Source organism: Drosophila erecta, unplaced genomic scaffold, assembly GCF_003286155.1.
Source record: "Drosophila erecta strain 14021-0224.00,06,07 unplaced genomic scaffold, DereRS2 tig00000021-arrow-pilon, whole genome shotgun sequence".
In the NCBI taxonomy this organism is placed as follows: domain Eukaryota; kingdom Metazoa; phylum Arthropoda; class Insecta; order Diptera; family Drosophilidae; genus Drosophila; species Drosophila erecta.
The window spans coordinates 4,047,396-4,062,970 of record NW_020825198.1 but is presented as its reverse complement, the minus strand read 5'-3'; the positions used below and the strand labels follow the sequence as shown (position 1 = coordinate 4,062,970).

The 15,575-nt window shown below is 44.1% G+C and overlaps 5 protein-coding genes across 5 annotated transcripts; 4 read left to right on the top strand and 1 right to left on the bottom strand.

Moving 5' to 3' along the window:
* Window positions 1-429: 429 nt before the first annotated feature.
* On the top strand, window positions 430-1,620 carry LOC6544572 (carboxypeptidase B). Its single transcript, XM_001971415.2, has 2 exons — window positions 430-1,238; window positions 1,314-1,620. Exons 1-2 carry the CDS (start codon window positions 472-474, stop codon window positions 1,618-1,620), a joined length of 1,074 nt encoding a protein of 357 aa, XP_001971451.2. The 5' UTR covers window positions 430-471.
* A 136-nt stretch (window positions 1,621-1,756) lies between these two features.
* LOC6544308 (carboxypeptidase B) lies at window positions 1,757-3,335 on the top strand. The gene is made up of 3 exons (XM_001971414.3): window positions 1,757-1,853; window positions 1,918-2,820; window positions 2,881-3,335. Exons 1-3 carry the CDS (start codon window positions 1,780-1,782, stop codon window positions 3,176-3,178), a joined length of 1,275 nt encoding a protein of 424 aa, XP_001971450.1. The 5' UTR covers window positions 1,757-1,779; the 3' UTR covers window positions 3,179-3,335.
* Window positions 3,336-3,434: 99 nt separating this feature from the next.
* Window positions 3,435-5,001, top strand: LOC6544307 (carboxypeptidase B). Its single transcript, XM_001971413.3, has 3 exons — window positions 3,435-3,551; window positions 3,611-4,507; window positions 4,575-5,001. Exons 1-3 carry the CDS (start codon window positions 3,472-3,474, stop codon window positions 4,879-4,881), a joined length of 1,284 nt encoding a protein of 427 aa, XP_001971449.3. The 5' UTR covers window positions 3,435-3,471; the 3' UTR covers window positions 4,882-5,001.
* A 2,417-nt stretch (window positions 5,002-7,418) lies between these two features.
* Window positions 7,419-9,228, bottom strand: LOC6544306 (carboxypeptidase B). The gene is made up of 3 exons (XM_001971412.3): window positions 8,874-9,228; window positions 7,815-8,705; window positions 7,419-7,749 (listed from the first exon to the last, which is right to left on the bottom strand). The coding sequence occupies exons 1-3, from the start codon at window positions 8,939-8,941 to the stop codon at window positions 7,452-7,454; spliced, it is 1,257 nt and encodes a 418-aa protein (XP_001971448.1). The 5' UTR covers window positions 8,942-9,228; the 3' UTR covers window positions 7,419-7,451.
* A 2,304-nt stretch (window positions 9,229-11,532) lies between these two features.
* Window positions 11,533-11,826, top strand: LOC26527062. Its single transcript, XM_015158903.2, has one exon. The coding sequence runs from the start codon at window positions 11,571-11,573 to the stop codon at window positions 11,742-11,744; it is 174 nt and encodes a 57-aa protein (XP_015014389.1). The 5' UTR covers window positions 11,533-11,570; the 3' UTR covers window positions 11,745-11,826.
* The last annotated feature ends 3,749 nt before the right edge of the window (window positions 11,827-15,575 follow it).

Here is a 15,575-nt window from a genome sequence, read left to right as displayed (position 1 = left end):
ACTAATAAAATACAGAGTGCCTTCCACTATTTTATTTATATTTTTGTAGCTTCCAATTTTAATTAAAATTTTGGCCCAAATGAACTGGAACTAGTGCGTTATCTTAAAAGGGGAACTACTTAGTTGGTGTATGTATCATAAAAGCGATCCGACATTTTGGTATCGTAAGCTGGCGGCAGCGTCTCCAATAAAGTGATAAAAAGGGGTAATGCGATTAGCCAACAGCCACACTTTTTAGCCCAGTCAATATTGGACTTTTGGGCAATAATGGCTTCGCCTCTCTTGGGTTTGCTAACCCTGCTGCTATTGCAGCCCATGGAGCTGTTTGCTTGGCAGGATTACAAGGACTACAAGCTGTACGAGCTGAAGCTTGAAGGAGCTGTGGAGCAGAATCTTGTAAGGAAGTGGTCGCAGGAGAAGCCCTCATGGGACTTTCACGAGCCAAGTCGGAATGCGAGCTCACTTAAAGTGATGATACCGCCTGAAGAAGCTGATGGATTTATTGAAACATTGAGAAGCTATCACTTGGAGTACAAGGTTTTAATAGAGGACTTGGCACCATTGGTGCGTGCCCAACGAGCTGAAAATCTTAAGAAGAAGTTGCTCATCCAATGGCCACACATTGATGTCCTGGCGGCGTTTTATACACATGCGGAAATAAATGATTACCTGGATAGTTTACCTGCAAGGTTTCCCAAACGAGTCCAGCTGAAGCAATTTGGCTGGAGTTACGAGAGACGACCCCTCAAAGTAGTGACCATTACAAACGGAGATGGAAGGCGGAATAAGCCAGTGATCCTAATTGATGGCACGGTGCATGCCCGGGAATGGATATCACCATCGATGGCCCTTTATGTCATCCAGCAGCTGTTGGACAACTATGTGGACAATCAGGAGCTCATGCTGGACTACGACTGGGTCATTATGCCAGTGGTTAATGCGGATGGGTATGAGTACACCCACACGGTTGATCGTTACTGGCGTAAGTCCCGTCGACCCACTAGCAATCCGGATTGCATTGGCACGGATATCAATCGAAACTTCGGCTACGAGTGGGGCCACGACGAGGGATCTTCTTCAGATCCATGCGAAGCTATTTACCGAGGAGAGCGACCATTCGACCAACCCGAGTCGCAGGTCCTGCGAGATGTGATGCTCCATTATGGGGGACGACTCAACTTTTACCTCTCACTGCACTCCTATGGCAACTATTTCCTTCTACCATGGGGTTATACCAGGTAATTCCACTAGGCTGGTGTCTCTCTAATTTCTGTTTCTTCTAATTATCAGTGAATATTAATTGATTCATCCAGCGTCTTTCCGGATACCTACCAGGACATGATGTCCGTTGCGGATGCCGGGGCCAAGGCGATCATCTACTCAACGAATGGTATATATAGCTATGGAAGCACCTACTACGTGCTGTATCCGACATCTGGCGATACGACGGACTTTGCGTTGGGAGTGGTGAATGCCACGGTTTCCATGACCATGGAGCTGCCGGCTGCTGGCTTCCAGGGCTTCGATCCCTGGGTTTCCCACATCGAGCGATTGGTCACGGAAAGCTGGGTGGGAGTGCGGGCCATGGCCGCCGAGGTGATAAGACGCTATCCGGCGTAATCGGGCTGTAAATAAACAGACATTAACTCTGATTTTCCCTGATTTGCGGGTTATTATTTATGGATCCGTTCGTCGATTAGATATGTATGTGTCTGGGTGACTTTGTCTAGCTATTTAAGTGGCTCGGCCCATCCACGCGGTTGCTTAGTTCTTGCCAAGATGAAGTTCTCCCTGGGCTTGCTAGTGCTCCTTTTGGGCGCCACTCTTGTGGCTGCCGATCAGGATTACGAGGGGTAAGTATGGCAGTCACTGATCCATCCAGGAACTAGTTACGGATTTAATGTGATTCGCTTCCAGTTACCGCATTTATGAGGTGACACCCTCGAGTGTCGACCAGGCACACCTGTTGCATCAACTCAGTCTGCAGGGATTCGATTTCATCAGCGAGACTCGTCTGTTGGGGCATCCGTCTCGTGTGATTGTGAGTCCCGGCCAGTTGGAGCAGTTCCAGCAGTTGGTTGAGGGAGAGAAAATGGCACACAATCTGGTGAACTCCAACCTGGGCGCCTCCATAGCCGAGGAGTTTGCCCAGCGGCAGATGCAGCGCCTTCTGGCGCCCATCACGGGAAAGGGTCGTTTGAGCACGGAGCGATACTACACGCACGAGGAGATCATCAACTATATCGATGACCTGGCCCAGCGCTTTCCCAGTCGAGTGTTCGTCAAGACCGTTGGCTGGTCCTATGAGAAGCGAGTCCTGAAGACCATCACCATCACCAACGGCGATGGCAAGGCTGACAAGAAAGTGATCTTCATGGATGGTGGTTTCCATGCAAGGGAATGGATTTCACCGGCTGCAGTTCTGTACGTCATCGATCAATTGGTGGAGCAGTTCGAGGAGAACGCCCATCTGCTGAAGGACTACGACTGGGTTATCCTGCCTCTGGTCAATGCTGATGGCTATGAGTACTCCCAGACCGGAACTCTTGCCCGGTCGTGGCGCAAAACCCGCCAGCCATATACGTACGCCGGTCGGATCTGTTACGGAGCTGATCCCAATCGGAATTTTGACTTCCACTGGAACGAGGAGGGCGCCTCCTCGAACCCATGTGCGGACACCTATGCTGGCCCAATCCCCTTCTCCGAACCGGAGACGGTTACCGTCCGGGATCTGATGCACTCGCTGGCCGATCGTGGTATTATGTACCTCACCATCCACTCCTACGGCAACTATCTGCTGTATCCTTGGGGATGGACCTCGTAAGCCATGGCTATCATATACTAAAGTATTTACTCTGACATATAACTGACATTTCACAGAGATCTGCCCGAGGACTGGGAGGATCTGGATGCGGTAGCCCGCTCTGGAGCTGAGGCTATTGAGAACGCTACTGGTACGGTGTACACCTATGGATCCTCCACCAATGTCCTGTATATTGCTGCTGGAGCCAGTGATGATTACGGCTACTATGCCGGCTTCAATGTGTCCATCACCATGGAGTTGTCAGGTGCTGGCAGCATTGGATTCAATCCTCCAGTCACCCGCATCGATGAGTTCGTGACCGAAACCTGGATTGGCATCCGTGCCATGGCCGAGAAAGTGATCGAGATGTACTAGAACGTGTCCAAATATTTTTCATATATATAGATTTCATATAAAACTTTCTTTTTTCTAAACAGCGTTCAATTAAAATCTAATTGTGCTCACTTTACCCAACGAAATGTTGCTCGATAACGTAATTGGGAACCAAATATTAAATAATCTTTATCACCAATTGATTTATCTTGAAATCTTTACAGTCATTCATATAAACAGCACGATTTACTGATAACAATTTGAGAATGTCGGCCACGGCAGTTGTTTCGATAGCTTGAAATTGGTATTGCTCAGATAGGAATCGACTTTGAAAGATGTCGGTTTGTTTGGTTTTGCTGGCACTAAGCTGCCTAAGTTTTTCTGCTGGACTGCAAAACACCAATAAATACGAGGGGTAGGATATCAAATGAAATTTATAATATTAATCGAAATTGAAACAAGTGTTTGTTTTAGTTATAAAATCTATGAGGTTTCTGGCAAAACTCGTTCGGTGCCCTTCGCAGAAACTCTTACCGAATTGGTCAAGAATTCGTCATATTATGAGGTGTTCTCGGGATTTAAAGGTGCCAATCCAGCCAGGATTATGGTGCATCCTGACGAACAGGTGAACTTTGTGCAGCTGATGGATGACCATAATGTCGACTTTGATATTATCAACCGGAATGTGGGTCTCACTCTAAGTCGCCAATTCGAAACGAACCGGATGCTACGCCAGTGGTTTCCCTACAATGGAAGATTGGGCAATGAGAGATACTACTCCCACGAGGAGATCAACCAGTTCATCGAGGATTTGGCTAGGAAATATCCGCAACGGGTTTTCCTGAAAACCGTTGGCCGAAGTTACGAAAATCGCTGGCTGAAGACCGTCACCATCACCAATGGCGATGCCAGGCGCAATAAGAATGTGATCCTCGTGGATGGTGGCTTTCATGCTCGCGAATGGATATCACCGGCGACTGCGATTTATCTGATCAATCAGCTGGTGGAAAATCTCGAGGATAATGCCGATCTTCTGCAGGACTTCGACTGGGTGATCCTGCCCGTGGTCAATCCCGATGGCTATGAGTACACACAGCTATCGGCCGATACTCGCATGTGGCGCAAAACCAGGAAACCCAGCAGTTCCGATTGCATTGGCACCGATCCCAACCGTAACTTTGATTTCCACTGGAACGAGGAGGGTGCCTCGGACGATCCCTGCAGTAACACCTATGCTGGTGCGAAGGCTTTCTCGGAACCGGAGGCTCTGGTGGTTGGGGATCTTATCCATAGCTATGCGGACCGCGGGCAGATGTACTTGACTTTGCATTCCTATGGCTCACTTATTCTGTATCCTTGGGGTTGGACTGCGTAAGTATCCTTGGAGCTATTTTGCTTGTAATTTCCATGTATGATATGAAATTGTAATGTTTTCCAGAGCTGTTCCCGATACAGAAGAGGACCTCAAGGAGGTAGCTGAAGCAGGTCAAAGTGCTATTCTGGATGCCACTGGCACTATCTATAAGGTTGGGCCCTCTACCACAACTATAAACTATGCGGCATCCGGAGCTAGCGATGATTATGCCTTCAATGCTGGCTTCCCGATTTCCTTCACCATGGAACTGCCATTCGGTGGTACTGGATTCGATCCCCCGGCATCGGATATAGATCGCATAGTCAAGGAGACCTGGGTGGGCATTGCGGCCATGGCGCGGAGGGTAATACAAAAGTATCCTCTTGCATAATGCACTCTTGCACTGTTTCGATGTATCAGTTTATTGATTTACGAAACTAGCGGAACTTCAGTTCGTTAGCATGTTTGTGGTATCTAGACGATAAAGTCTCCGGTCATTTTAGCAAATAAACATTTCTACGAATGGAATGAAAGAAAAAGTTTTGAACTGTGTGGAACTTAATACTTATTTTTATTTGCAAGCGAATGATTTAATAGAATGATTGTGATTAGTTAGATATTTGCAATGTGCTTAAAATAAAATGTCTACTGTTTTAGTAACTCATTGAGGGCTGACAAAGCGTTTTGTGATAAGTTTCCTCGTCTTTTCAAAAACATTTATTTTTTCCGTATCCCATTTTAGCATATAGTCTTAAGTAGATCACTCAAAAGATATTTTGCATACTGAGTTCCCAAAAGCATAAGTATAATGTTGATGCTTAAAATGAGTGGATGTCGAAACTATATAAATATAGTAAAGTTAGCTTATAAACAGTCAGTCGAGCAGTCAGTACTCTGAGCAAATCGGGTTTCGAGTTCCAAAATGCGGAATCCTGTGAAATTATTTAGTGCATTTATTTTTCTAATGATTGCCTACGAGTCGAACGCGAAGATTTCGGACTGTAATTACTTCGACACGGTGGATATGTCGTATTTAAAAAGTGTAGATGACTATTTTAGGTACGGAAAACCCCAAGTTCCTGCCAACGGAACGAAGCCATATAAATGTGGGGAGCGGAAAAGAGCATGTGTGTGTAAAGGGATGAACTGCGTCGGAATTTGTTGCTCCAAAGATAAATTTATTCCCGCTGGCGAGTGCGGATATAATCTAACATCGCCAAACAAAAAGTATACCATTATGTACAGAAAATATCCCAATGGGCATACATTGCATGAGGTTTGTATTTGATGGGCCATATATTTTATCGTATAAACTTGTACTTAGTTAACTTACTCTAGAAGGAGACCATCACTTTCAACTTATACCAACACACCCGAATGGGAGATAAGAGCAAAATCTATAAGTACAAGCCGATCCCTCGCGAGATATTGATGCCAGCTGTGTTCGAACGTAAGAAAATAAATAGGTTATTAATGCTCGTATTGGTCACTCTTTTTTAATCACTGTTTTTTTCGAAGTTGGTGTGATATCAGTTATATGCTATGTACTAACAATTGGGGTCTATCTGTACTTAATAGTACTTCGGAATTTAACCGGCAAGTGCTTTATGAGTTGCCTAGCTTGCATGTGTATGAAATGCCTTTTCTGGTTGCTGGATGATCGGTGTTTGTTGAACAGAAACTACTCTATTACAGGTAATATTAAAAATGTCCTGTTTTATAGTAATATGTAATTAGTTTGCTGGCCGTTATTAATCATAGCCAAGTATTATAGTTCTCTTTTAATTTGCAGGTTATATAGCTTACTTCTTCTGGGTGGCATCGTTTCTTTGGTTCTTTGTCCTAAATTTTGTGGTTTGGAAATCTTTTGTTGGTTATGGTCACAAACTTCCCCCCTGTTTGGTTCGGTTCACTACATTCTGTTCCTTTGTCTGGTTCACTGCGGCCATTTGGACCGTACTTATTTATTTTGTAAACTATTTCTGCGAGAGCAACGCAGGATACATGTTTCCATATTTCATCCAAATTGATGCCGTGGACTGGCCCTACACAATTGTATTCTACTATGTGGTGATGCTGATTCTAAGCCTTATCAACACGGTCTGGAGTATCCTGGTCGTGAGAATCAATTTAAAACAAAAAAGGAGTTTCATGGAAGCCGACCTAATGGAGAAGTGCAAGAGGTGGGGCACATTAATAGCATAATTTAACTTATACACGAGTATATTTTATTTCGATCAGTGTTTTATTTTGGCTGCGATTACCTACGATCTTGGGTGTAACTTGGAGTCTGGATTTGATTCTCAGTGTAATGCAGACCCTTAGAGTTTTCCCACAGTTTCTGTGGTTAGCCGACTACTTGCATGCGTCCTTTGGAATACCAATTTTCCTGCTATTTATCGTTAAGAGCAAAATCCTTCAAATGTTCAGGGAAAGGTAAGTTCAGAGATTGGGTATTATTTTACATAACTTAATATTTCTCCCAATAGAAACACGATTGAAAACCGATTAAAACCGCTTACTCCGCGGACCCAAGTATGTGAAACACCTATCTAAGCAAATGAAAATTATAAATAAATATGCATATATATACATTTTAAATTATAATGACGAGTCAAATGACAAATTCGCTTTGACTCATGAAAAATATTTTAAGTTCGTATTTTTTCAGCCAAAAAATAAAGGCAAAAGGCGGTTTAATTCCGTGAAACCGTGATAATCAAGACCGCCCCTTGAGATCCGTTCCACTTGACGAACTGAAGTAGCAGACCGCGATAAGTCCGTAGTATCCCGGAGTCGAGTGCCCCGCCCATTAGTATTGTGTGTCAATGGCAAACCTCGAGCGATATGGCCCACCCACCCAATGGGCCGCCCGCCGATTTAAACATGCGTGGAAATGCGAACCCAATTAGTATGAAGACTACGCGATTAGGAAATATCAATGGTATTTATTGTACTTGGCTAGTACTTCTCGGCCACCTTCTGGGCCATGGCCTTGATGCCCACCCAGGTCTCGGAGACGAAGCCCTCGATCTGGCTGGTGCTGGGGTTGAAACCAGTGCCGCCTGCGGGCAGTTCCATGGTGATGGACACCGGGAAGTTGGCCACTGCGAAGGCATAGTCGTCACTGCCGCCGGCAGCAGCATACAGCACATTGGTGGAACTGCCAACGGTGTACTTGGTTCCGGTGGCACTCCTGATGGCACTCGCTCCAGCCTGGGCCACCTCATCGATGTCGCGCCAGCTGCTGGGCAGGGCACTGCAATGCGATTGGACGGGTTAGCACTGAGGTGCTAGAAAAGGGTATTTAAAAAGGATACTTACGAGGTCCAGCCCCAAGGATACAGCAGGTAGTTGCCATAGGAGTGGAGGGTCAGGTAGAACTTGCCGCGTCCGTTCAGACTGAGCAGGATGTCGCGAATCAACTGGGTCTCTGGCTCGGAGAAGGCCGTCTCGCCCATGAAGGTATCGGAGCAGGAGTAGCTGGAGGCGCCCACCTCACCCCAGTGGAAATCGAAGTTGCGATTGGCATCGGTTCCATAGCAGGCACTGCTGATGGGCTTCCTGGTCTTGCGCCACATGCGGGTGTTGGTGTGAGAGTATTCGTAGCCATCGGGATTCACCACCGGCAGGATGATCCAATCATAGTTCTTCAGCAGATTCGAGTTGACAGCAAAGTTCTCCACCAGCTGATGGATCACGTACAGAGCACCAGCATGGGCGATCCATTCGCGAGCATGGATTCCAGCATCCAGGAAGACCACATTCTTGCCGCTCTTTCCATCGCCATTGGTGATAGTTATGGTCTTGATGTCACGGTTCTCAAACGACTTGCCGGCCACCTGAACGGAGACACGGCTGGGATAGGCGGCAGCCAGTTCATCCAGGTAGGCATTGATCTCGGCATGGCGATGGAACGCCTTGAAGCCAACGCTGCGTCCAGCGGATCGCAGGTTCATCAGCCTCTGGTTCTGGTTCTCCTCCTGCTCCTTGCGCAGCGACTCCCCGAAATTCTCGTTGACCACCAAGTAGTTGACGTTGTACTTCTCCAGCAGGTGCTCGAAGCCCTCCTGATCCTCGGGCTTCACCATCACGCGACTGGCTGCGTCCAGCGAGCGGGGCAGATCAAAGAAGTCGTACGCCTCATTTCCGGACAAACGCAGCAGCAGCTGCTTCTCAAAGGCGTTGCTCGCATTGATGTCGTAGATCTTGTAGCTGCAGATACAAGTGTGAGCACATAAAACTATAGTTTAAGTTTGGCCTTTAAAAAGCAGCTGGCACCGCTGATTTCATCGACTTAAGCTGGCCAAAAGGCTTTGTGCAAGCTTACTGACTAATGGCCAAGTGCCCGCGGAACCACTGCTCCTCCGACGGATCACTCACCCATCGTAGTTGTCCGCCGCCAAGGCGACGCCGGCCAATAGGAGCACCGCAGCAAATAGTTTCAACATTTTCCAGTCCGCTCCGTTCCGTTTGGGCCCAGGGCTTCTAATGTGGCTCCCACCTACGTATTCTGGCTTATATAGCCAACTGCCAGCTCAGCGTTCATTCACAGCCCACCGCCACCCACTTCGTTTTCTTATCAATGAACAACTCTATCAGAACAGAGCAGTTATCAGCGGGCAGATGATGGGCGATGTTCGATGTTCGATTTCATTTGATTTGATTTGTTGTTGTGTGTTCGCCGAGCGATGGGGCAATTCTAAACAAAAATCTCTCAAAATTTATAGTCATTGACAAGAAGATGACAGGCTGAATCGTAGTAAAAGTTTTTCATTTGAGCAACTCATGATCCGGCTTTTGAAACTTTGCCTTGTGACGTTAATGGCTGGAAAATTAAGTGAGTCAATCTTAAAACGCATTTAAAGTAAACAGTTTGATTACACATTATATCCATTTCAATAATTGCCCAGTGCATATACTTTATTGTAAAACATTAACTGTTGTTTATAATATTCATTATTCAGCCATAATTTTTATATATTATGTGTTTTTAATTTTTGTAAATATTTATGAATATTATTTTTGCTTCTCTGAAACAAAGCATTTCGAATTTTGTCATCTCAATTTTTATATATATCAAATTTGGTTCACATTTAATAATTCTACATACAAATTAAATAACACTAAAAATAACTTAACAAAGTGCGGTCATGCTTGTTGTATTTGTCATTCTCCAAAGATATCTGCCATTTTTAGACGGCTTTGAGCCACTCGTAAATTTGGTCTTCTGACTTTACGCAATCAACATTTGATTTATATGGCCTTTTGGCCTTAGACTCCGTCAATTCTTGGAGTGCGCCAGTCGCAGTCTCTATCTCTATTTTCGGTATTTGAATTTGCTTCCAAAACGTGGCTTTATCAGTTTGTTCTGTGCACTGCACCAAGAAAAAAGTTTTCAGTTTAAAACAATGAAAGTCTGTACAGGGCTTGCTAAAAAAAACATAAAACAAAAACCTCGCACGCAAAAAATTCAAAAACAGACTAACTAAAAACTCTGCTGCCGCGCACACAAAATATATTTGAAAATTTATTGCATTTCATGAGTTTTTCCATATTTGTCTGCATTTGTAGGCAGAGTTTTGGTCACAAAACTTTCGGCTGCTGCTTCGCAAAAGGAAAACAAAAAAAAATCAACGAGGAAGTTGCTTACTTAAAACTGACAATGAGCGCATGGAAATGACAAAAAACACTGCGGAAACTGTTGGCTCGTAATTTTGAATGCCCATTGGAAGCGACAGCCAAAACCCCTCCCTCTAAGCCACGTTCTGCATATCTGGTGTATGGTACACATCTTCCAGATACAGGGTATCTTTGAATACATTTACTCATGGCTAGGCCTGAAAACTTTAAAACTAAGGTGAAGTAAAGGGTAATCGTTTCGTTATTACAGATATTTAAATAAAAAGTAATAAAGGCAAACAAAGTGTATGGAGAATCAAGTATGCAGGGCATCAAGTATTCGCCCTGTTGGCAGCGATTCCTGTTCGTTTTTGTATTTTTTGTGGACTGCATGTGACTGCCCGTAAAAATTCTGTGCGAGTGAGTGTGTGATTGCTCGGCTGTATTTGTTTTCCTTTGTGCGTACTTTTTTTGCTTGTGCATAAAACTTTAACTAAAGTCTTCCGCTGGACAAAGCGGCATTGTTTGTCATGCAGCCCATTTAAAGGGAAATTATGCCAAATAGTTCACTGTTTGGCCAAGAGATTGATGGTAATCGGAGCAGTAAAGGCATTAATTGAAATAGATGGTCGAGATCTGGGGAATGTCTGGCAAATTGCTTGTAAGTAGTTTGGGAATTAAATACTCTGTCATTTGCATGAAAAACTTTTGCTCCGTGGATCTTTAATTTTCATTTTGCATAAATTACGATGACTAAGTCTGGCATGAACTTGCGGCTTTTATTGCTCTATTAGGAGTGGGTTGATTTTTGGGGGAGTGTCGGAGAGCCGTTGAGTGTCAAAAACTTGGCCACAAAAGGGTGAAGGAGCCAAGCCAGGGCGAGAAGTTTGGGGGGTGGATTTTAATTAAAATTCATCTTCACATTTAATCAAATCATGGCAACCCCTTGGCTGGATGCCTCCATCTCCATCGCCACATCCACATCCAAATCCACCTCCGCCTGCCACTGACATCGACACTGGCTTCTAATTAAGTGCGAAAAATCGTTAAATGTAAAATCAAATCGTGCAAAAAGTAATTGGAAGAAGAACTTGCTGGGTGGCAGCTTAGACCGAGTAAATTGTTGGCATTGTTCTGCGTTTGGATTAAGGCCACATCAATGGGTTGGGTTGGATTGGGGCTGGGGTCGGGGTTGGGGTTGGGGTTAAGTGGGTGGCGCAGGTGTCAAATATTTACAATCCATTATGTACTCGTTGCCAGTCGCCAACGTTGTGTTGGCCAATTTTCTTAATTGCCAGCCGGAAATCCAGCTTGAATGCGATTTCCACTTAAATTTAGAACGCAAACTGGCCCCGAAGCTGTGCTTTGTTCGAGTGTACTCGCAAAAGTTAATCGCTCGTATAAAAGACCGATTCGACATTCAATTGCCAGTTATTTGCCAGTCCGATCTGATTCAAGATGAAACACCTTTTGGCTCTGCTCTGCCTGATCTTGCTGCTGCCCCTGTTGATGGCAGAAAATCCACCAATCACTTTTCCGGCAGGGAATCGAGAAAAAGCGCCCACGGTGGCGCCTCCAAATGCGGCGAGGGTGGGATCACGCACCCTGGAAAGTCTGAAGGGCCTGGGATAAATGGTCAAGCAATTGCAGGATTATTAATAATGTGCCACGAGTTTCAAACTGTGACTTCAAATAAAGTTAGGATTTATGACAAGCCACTGCCTTTTACTCAGGCATTCATTAAGTTGTAGTCATATGTGTGTTTATAATTAAAATCTTTATTTATAGCCCAATGAAGCTGTTAAAGCATGTTAAGCTCTATACTGTTTATTTTGGAATGAATTTCCGTTTTGTGTGATTTAAACCGCCAAACAAGCCATTCAAGCTTTGTTAAATAGATGTGCTGCAAATGTTAGACTGTCACCTCGAGTGTTCCGCCATTATCGAGCAGTTTGTTTTGCATATGACATAGATTGCAGCTCCTGGCACTTTACACAACCCCATGAATATTCCAAGGGGTTTCTGGAGCTTATGCATATTTACAATGCCAGTGGCATCAGTGGTCCTACGACAACCGGAAAGAAGTTGCGGACTGAATAATCCCATTCAAACTGAACGAATCGGACCGGATTGCATTGCATGTCATCGATCGTTGACAGTCGGGCGATATTAATTGCCTCATTTTCGTGTTACTGCTTCTTATTTTAGCCGGCTTAAGCAAATTCAGTTTGTCAACTTATCGGAGAGCCAGACTCAACGAGCTGGTGGCACAAAACTCAATTAGCTCTCTTAAGCTCATTTGAAGGGGCCAATTTAATTTGGCAAATGTTGCCTTAATTAAGCCAAACCACTCGGGTAAGCCAAACGAAAGCAAAATCATTGCAAAACAGGTAAGAATGTTTGAAGGTGTTGCGACTGTTCGATTTGACTCGTTACTTGGATTTTAGGGTAAGTAAACTAGAATCTATTTTAAAGACTATTTACTTACTATTTTAGTGTTGATTGTAACACTCAAATAATAGTCAATGAGTTTATTTACAACGAGGCATAAGAGCTCATCTCCAAAATAAAAATGTTACATTTGGCATAATTTGCATGTTGGAGGTAGGGGATTAATTGAAGTCCTCAAGCCAGATGAAGAATATGTCTGTTTGGAAGCTATATACTCTACAGGTACCGCGTAAAAAACGGCAGAAAGTAAAGTAATGAAACACAAAATAAAAACTGAAATGAAAACAACCTGCGAGTGAGAAAAGCGACAAGAAAAACCAGAACGAGAACAACCAAATGCCAAACAAACGGCACACGTCGTTCTTTTCTGTCCTGGTTTTTCCCCTCGATCCCTTTGTCCCCCATCCACCAGCAACAAAGCCAAGTAAGTCGTATTAAATTTAATTGGATTTGAGTGTTTACCAGCGTCCCAAGCCGACGGCAAAGCCACAGGCAGTGGGAGCAGCGGCTAAACCTGCTGGCAAAAATGCGTTCCACTTTTGTTTTTTTGTATTTGTGCATCACAAAAAATACTATGCCTAAACAAAATTTTAAAATATGTATAATTGCAAATGCCCTGCTTATGTTTCCTAAAGTGCAAACTAGTATATTTATATATAACTATTTAATTCTTTATTAAGCTTAAAGCAGGAGAGAACGCTATTGTCGAGCACCCCGACTATCAGATACCCATTACTAAGCTGGTGAAAGTGCGAACGAGAAATTGCAACATTTTTCTGGAATATCGGTAGAAATCAAGGTAAAATATAATATAATCATATAATTCCCCGCTATTATTAGGTTCAGTTTAATCATATATTTTCAGTTGTTACTGGGATCTATTTATACTATAAAAATTCGTACAAATATATTTTCCTTTGTGTATTTTCCTTCTGTGCGAAGTTGCATTGTCGCTGGCTTTATCCCCACATATACACCCGTGTGTGTGTATAAGTGGGAGGGCTGCTGAGTGGCTGCAGAAATTTCATACATTTCGCAGGTAGCAAGCGGCTTAAGCCGGATTTTATAGACATACAGCCGTTGCGGGGAAACACACACACACCCACACACACACATGCACACGAAGAAAGTGCAATAAAAAACTACAGATATTGCGTATACGCCCAGGAGCCACAGCTGCACGTGGCTGTTGCCAGAGCAACGCTTTCATTTGCAGAGAGCAAAAGACCAATTAGCGGGATACATGGGTGTGTATGTGCAGCTCACACGCACACACCTGCAGTTGTATTGGCGTCATCTGCTCGAATGCATAGCATACTTTTCGGTGGCCGGTGACAGAGAAAGCTTATAACTAACCGCCGAAAAGTGCCACGCCTACACTATTGAAAAACTTAGTTTCCTGCAATTTATACCGACATTCTACGCTTGCGTCCACAAACGACACATTTCTTCATTATATTATTTTGGTTTCCAATTTCTGCCAATCTCCCAGAAAAATTTGGAAGTTTCTCGTTCGCTCTTCCTCCAGCTGAGTAATGGGTATCTGATAGTGGGGGAAATCGACTATAGCGTTCTCTCTCGCTTAAAGTTACTTCCATGTGTTTTAGTACATGCCATTCACAGAATTTCTAGATTGAAAGGGTTAAATTTAATTATGGTATGCAGCTAATTCGCAAACATACTCGCTAACTGGCTTCAAGAGCAGACCCGCCGTTCGTTGGCTTAAATGTTAGCATGCAAATATGATAAATCACCGCCATTATTGGGCCATCAATCAAAATTATGCGTCCCTTGTAGTCGGCGCTCTTCCCAATTTGCCCCTTCGCCACGGCACTCGCTATGTTTGTGTGCCAAGTGTCTAATTGAATAACGAAGCGTGCAAATTGAGCCACCACCCGGCCACGCCCCCTATTCTGTCTGGGGGAGGAAAAATGCAAGGGGAGTGTTCCAGGAGCCCGGCGGCAGTTAAACAACACATCCGTAGAGATTTATGGAGACAGACAGGCAGCCAGGACGCAGCGAAGGCGGAGAGGGCGACACTTTCAATGTCTGCGGCTTGTCCCGCCGGCGGACTCACAGCTGGTCCTCCTTCTCGGGCCAGGAACTTGGTTGCCAACTCGCCTCAATCCCGGATAGCTCACACATTAACATAGTTTTTTAGCATCAGGTATGCAAATGCCGCCGGAGGTTTGCCAGGTTGCCAACAGTCGCATCCTTTTCCACACTTTGTGCACTGAGAGTAAAAATGCGCTCCATTTGGTTCTAGTCATAACAAGATTGTTTAGTTTTTGTTTATCTGATGGTACAACTTCTAAATCACTTTGTATTTAGCCTAAAAATTGATTTGGTTATAACTGCAAATGGAATCGATCTTAATCCGTAGTGGTTCTTAGTGCATAATCCAAAGGTGATATCGCTGTTACATGTTGCTTGTTGGTTTTTAATCCGCTTGCATTTGATTGTGTGCAGTTGTAGCAAAAAGTAATTTACTTCACCTAGCGTCTTTCTCCCTCTTAGTTTTTCTTCCTTCTTTTTGCACTTGTTTAATTTGCAGCATGTCAAAAAAGTAACTATACAAGTGTTTGTTGCTTTGTATGCATATAATTATTGCACTTCTCGCACGTTCCGGAAAAGTACGAAGCCACTATATACGTATATTTGTATATATATGTACTATAGGATGGAACCTCCATTCTGTTTGCTTTGCAGCTCGCAAATGGCACATTTTCCGCTTTTCCCACTGCCTTTCATTATGCTCTGCTTCTTCCCGCTTTGTTTTGCTGTAAGTATTTTTTAATGATACATAAACTAAAAAGATACACACACACACACGGATACTCGCCGGTTGTGCTGGCAACTCGTCTAAATTATTTACACATCCGTTTTGCATTTTCCGAGTTTGTTTGCGCCACGCATGGCCTGCACTCGAAGCATTTCCACTTTGCATTTTCCCCATTTTCCCCATTTTCCCCATTTCACCCATATTTTGTTTATTTTCTGCCCCGCTTTCGG

Coding starts and splice junctions, on each gene's coding strand:
- LOC6544572 (XM_001971415.2), top strand. CDS start 472: ATGATACCGCCTGAAGAAGCTGATGGATTTATTGAAACATTGAGAAGC. Junction 1,239..1,313: donor CTACCATGGGGTTATACCAG/GTAATTCCACTA, acceptor TGATTCATCCAG/CGTCTTTCCGGATACCTACC.
- LOC6544307 (XM_001971413.3), top strand. CDS start 3,472: ATGTCGGTTTGTTTGGTTTTGCTGGCACTAAGCTGCCTAAGTTTTTCT. Junction 3,552..3,610: donor AACACCAATAAATACGAGGG/GTAGGATATCAA, acceptor TGTTTGTTTTAG/TTATAAAATCTATGAGGTTT. Junction 4,508..4,574: donor TATCCTTGGGGTTGGACTGC/GTAAGTATCCTT, acceptor AATGTTTTCCAG/AGCTGTTCCCGATACAGAAG.
- LOC6544306 (XM_001971412.3), bottom strand. CDS start 8,941: ATGTTGAAACTATTTGCTGCGGTGCTCCTATTGGCCGGCGTCGCCTTG. Junction 8,706..8,873: donor GCGGCGGACAACTACGATGG/GTGAGTGATCCG, acceptor TTGTATCTGCAG/CTACAAGATCTACGACATCA. Junction 7,750..7,814: donor TATCCTTGGGGCTGGACCTC/GTAAGTATCCTT, acceptor ATCGCATTGCAG/TGCCCTGCCCAGCAGCTGGC.
- LOC6544308 (XM_001971414.3), top strand. CDS start 1,780: ATGAAGTTCTCCCTGGGCTTGCTAGTGCTCCTTTTGGGCGCCACTCTT. Junction 1,854..1,917: donor GCCGATCAGGATTACGAGGG/GTAAGTATGGCA, acceptor ATTCGCTTCCAG/TTACCGCATTTATGAGGTGA. Junction 2,821..2,880: donor TATCCTTGGGGATGGACCTC/GTAAGCCATGGC, acceptor GACATTTCACAG/AGATCTGCCCGAGGACTGGG.
- LOC26527062 (XM_015158903.2), top strand. CDS start 11,571: ATGAAACACCTTTTGGCTCTGCTCTGCCTGATCTTGCTGCTGCCCCTG.